The following is a 1,734-nucleotide window of genomic DNA, read 5'->3' as shown; positions in this document are numbered from 1 at the left end:
TGGCGTATTCCCGATACACTCTTGATACTGTCAAACGGGGATATTGCAATTTTTGTACCACCTCCTCAATAGGGCAACTCATGTTTCGGGCACCGACTATCACCTCTCTTTCAAAGTAGGTTAACTCACGACGTTTATCCATACTGACATGGAATTACCGTCTACGTGAATGCAGTGACGCATTGTATCTATATACCTGCCAAGCGATGAGTTCGTTCACTAGCGAGAGGGGCGACAGCATCACTTTGCCCAGGAACCAGGTATCCCATGAATTCTGTCCTTTGAGTGTATATACTGGGTAATCATAAAGTCCTTTCCAATTTAAAAATTAATAGTCGAAAACTATTGGTCGAATGAATCGCTTAGCCCACTGATAATCAAAGTTTGTACTATATTTATTGCTTGAAAAAGTTCCATATATACTGATTACAATGTTTTTTAAAAAAGTTTTTCGGTATGACCTAAAGTTTTTTTTTAAATAATTTTTAAAATTAAGAAAGGACTTTATAACTTTCCTGTATTTATATTTACTCCACCCACCGGGATATTTTGTTTGTTATCATGCGACCGATACAATATGGATTTTTCTTTTTAAAGTTTGGAGATATTAATGTGATCTACAATTAGGACAAACACCCAGTTTTTATTGAAATTAAAGTCGCTGCTTAACAAAAGGACCCCAAAGTCCTGCTTAACAAAGTAGCGTTTGTACATTATATAAATATTAAACGTCTTCTGTGTAATTAACAATAATTCGTTAACTCTCATTAACTGGTTTAGTGCAGGGGATCATATCTGAAGAGTATGGGCTTGGCACTCTCGGGGCCCTGAGCTGGATATTACCATTCTTCTCTTCCTTGGTGATTCCTTCCTTCCATTTCTGCCTCTTGTGCTCTCTCTCTCTCTCTCTCTCTCTCTCTCTCTCTCTCTCTCTCTCTCTCTCTCAGGGTAACTCAGAATTTTTTTTTTTTTCTTTTGGCTGGTCAAGCAAAAGCCTCAGGCTTCCTTGCACCGTATAGCTAATAATAATAATAATTGTGTTTCATACGAAATTTAACCTTTCAAGATACACAGGTTACTATTTTGACAACAGCGACGTCATGATGCGAGATACCGATGAATATATAGAGGGCGCCAAACTGCAAATATTTGTGGCTAACCGTGCTGCGTGCAATTTAAGTAAATCTGAGGAGCGTGTTTGTAGGAATGGCTTCGTTATTAAAAGCAGTTAGGATAGGTTCCTCTGGTTTATTTGGAAGACTTAAACATAAAAGTGAGTATAATTGGTATAGTTCCTGCATGCACTGCGATATTGCAAAGCTTTTTTGAATATACTTGTATTTAATTTCTAAACTATTTCTTTGTGTAAGTGGCTGTGCTGGGCGTAGCACCTGTTTTCTTGACTGACCCGTCAGCTTCATCGTCCTTGTGGGCACGTGCTTGATTCGCGTAGACAAGTCTGAAGAAGCTAGTTATGCCACTTCACTTTGATAAGAGAATTCGCAAGTATGGAAAGTTTTGTACACGCACACTTTTGCTGCAAGCGATTGATGATGATGAAATGCTCTTAAGTTTTTTCCTCTATGTTCATTACAACGTGTTGTGCTATAACTTCTCTTGGAAATGCAACCTGATGATAGTCAAATTTCAAATAATTTTGTGGTTTAGACAGTATATTAAGTATGAGTGGAGTCTACATGATGCAATAGCACCCTTCATTTCAATCTCTTGTAA

At 37.7% G+C, this 1,734-nt stretch overlaps 1 protein-coding gene across 1 annotated transcript in view; it reads left to right on the top strand.

The window, feature by feature from the left end:
* Nucleotides 1-1,160: 1,160 nt before the first annotated feature.
* LOC150081408 (low density lipoprotein receptor adapter protein 1-B-like) overlaps nt 1,161-1,734 on the top strand; it is a 51,114-nt gene continuing 50,540 nt past the window's right edge. Inside the window, exon 1 of the mRNA XM_090379281.1 lies at nt 1,161-1,273. Coding sequence (XP_090235407.1) covers nt 1,207-1,273 — 67 coding nt within the window. The 5' untranslated portion in view covers nt 1,161-1,206. The remainder of the gene's footprint in view (nt 1,274-1,734) is intronic.

This window comes from Mastigoproctus giganteus, chromosome 8 (assembly GCF_048544385.1).
Source record: "Mastigoproctus giganteus isolate SK-2022 chromosome 8, ASM4854438v1, whole genome shotgun sequence".
Taxonomy (NCBI): Eukaryota; Metazoa; Arthropoda; class Arachnida; order Uropygi; family Thelyphonidae; genus Mastigoproctus; species Mastigoproctus giganteus.
Note: the sequence above shows the minus strand (reverse complement) of the source record. Positions and strands in the feature narration are given on the sequence as shown.